Source organism: Austrofundulus limnaeus, unplaced genomic scaffold (genome assembly GCF_001266775.1).
Source record: "Austrofundulus limnaeus strain Quisiro unplaced genomic scaffold, Austrofundulus_limnaeus-1.0 Scaffold160, whole genome shotgun sequence".
NCBI lineage: Eukaryota > Metazoa > Chordata > Actinopteri > Cyprinodontiformes > Rivulidae > Austrofundulus > Austrofundulus limnaeus.
In genome coordinates this window covers 1056791-1058515 of record NW_013952562.1, presented here as the reverse complement: position 1 = coordinate 1058515, position 1725 = coordinate 1056791, and the positions used below count along the sequence as shown (strand labels likewise).

The following is a 1725-nucleotide window of genomic DNA, read 5'->3' as shown; positions in this document are numbered from 1 at the left end:
CATTAGCACTTCTAGTAATATATTTACTGAGAAAAATGGTGACGTGTTCAATACTTATATTACCCGCTGTGTTCCAGCAAGACAGTTAAGTGACTTGCTTCTAGTTTGGTTAGGTCTAATCAAAGACACCAGATCAGTGTTTTAGAAAGAATATATAGTTTTTTAAAAGGCAGCCTTTTACTGTGCTGCATGTTATAAAACTTTACTTGCGTAGATGCTTGATTAGTTGACAGGATATTCTACATTCACACAGCCCTCAGAGGTCAAAGTTGGGATAGGTACATACATTTGTCATGAAAACATGTGATTTAAGATCTATAGAAAATAAATTAGCTTAAAAAGTGACTGCCTATGGATAATTTGGCTTTAACTGTTATGTAATAAAACATGGCATGATGGTTATTAAAGCTCTTTTAAGATTTATCAATGTTTTTATAAATTCTTCCAACAATAGTAGGGGTCACAAGCCTCTGAGTTCTGATTTAAAGAACAACAGCTGAAAGTTTGGGAACCACAGGTATAAACTGCTTAAAGACAACACAATATGTAATTATTAAGTTTGACTGTCTCACTATGAGCAAACTTGTTGAACTGAGTTTCACAATAGAAAGCCCTCTGGTGATTACAGTGTAATGATGTGTAACAATGACTACGCTAATAATAAAGGATGTTCTCTTTTGTACAGGTACGGCCATAACGCAAAAGTTGTTCACTTCCTGGGCAAAGTAAAGCCATGGAACTACTCCTACGATRCCCAGAGAGGTGAGGTCAAAGGTCACTCTGTGCCGCCCGACCAGTGCCAGATGCACCCTGACTTCCTGCTCAGGTGGTGGCAGCTGTACGCCAGAGCTGTGCTGCCCCTGTTGCAGAAATCCTACGGAGACGCCCCCTTCAACAGCGGCTTCGTGGACCCAAGCAGTCATGTAGGTGACCAGAGCGGTGTGTGTGTGTGTGTGTGATGGGTGTGTTTAGATTGATAAATATGGTTGTAAACCTGTCACAGGAAATTTCAACACTGTGAGAATGTGATGATTGTGCAACATGCCACAGTAATTGCTGGGTGTAGATTTTCCTTTAGCTTGTTGCAAGCCTTCGATTCAATCAAGTTGTGTAATTCACTTTTAAGTGAAAGTGCCACTTACTGAATGTGATTTTACTGGAGGTTGTCAGGATAATAAAACTGACTGGTGTTGAGGAATGTGTGTTACAGGCGGGAATCTTTAGACTTTCAATGCGTAGAAATGGGATCCTGTTTCATCATCAATGCATCCTGAGCGTAGATTCTTTAACGTAAAATATAACAAATGTTTTGCTTTCTACTCGAATATAAAACAGTTTTTTTAAACAAGAATACCTGAGCAAAAAAAAAAGAGTCAAAATGCTGAGTACAGTGCCATACCATGTCAGTGAATATTCATCATTCATCACATCTTATTTCTCCTGTGTTGCTTTTGTCCTGCTGTCTTTGGGAATGACTGTTTCTGTAGAGGCTCCAAAGTGCAGATCATAGCACACTTGGCTTTTTTATAAATCTGTAATGCGAGGAAAGTGATGGAGCAGAGGTTAGAGAGGGCGACCCTTTGCTTTGGAGGTCATAGGTTCGAATTCCTGGACCAGCACACAAAGTTTGGGTGGGAGGTTTGCCCCTGAGCAAGGCCCTTAACAAGATTATTATTATTATTATTATTATTGTTATTGTTATTATTGTTATTATTATTATTATTA

The 1725-nt window shown here is 38.9% G+C and overlaps 1 protein-coding gene across 1 annotated transcript in view; it reads left to right on the top strand.

The window, feature by feature from the left end:
• The window catches only part of LOC106523597 (glycogenin-1), a gene marked incomplete at its 5' end in the record, with an annotated part of 16059 nt that overhangs the window by 6994 nt on the left and 7340 nt on the right, over positions 1-1725 (top strand). The window contains 1 exon segment of the mRNA XM_014017083.1: positions 686-923. Within this exon segment, the coding sequence (XP_013872537.1) occupies positions 686-923 (238 nt within the window).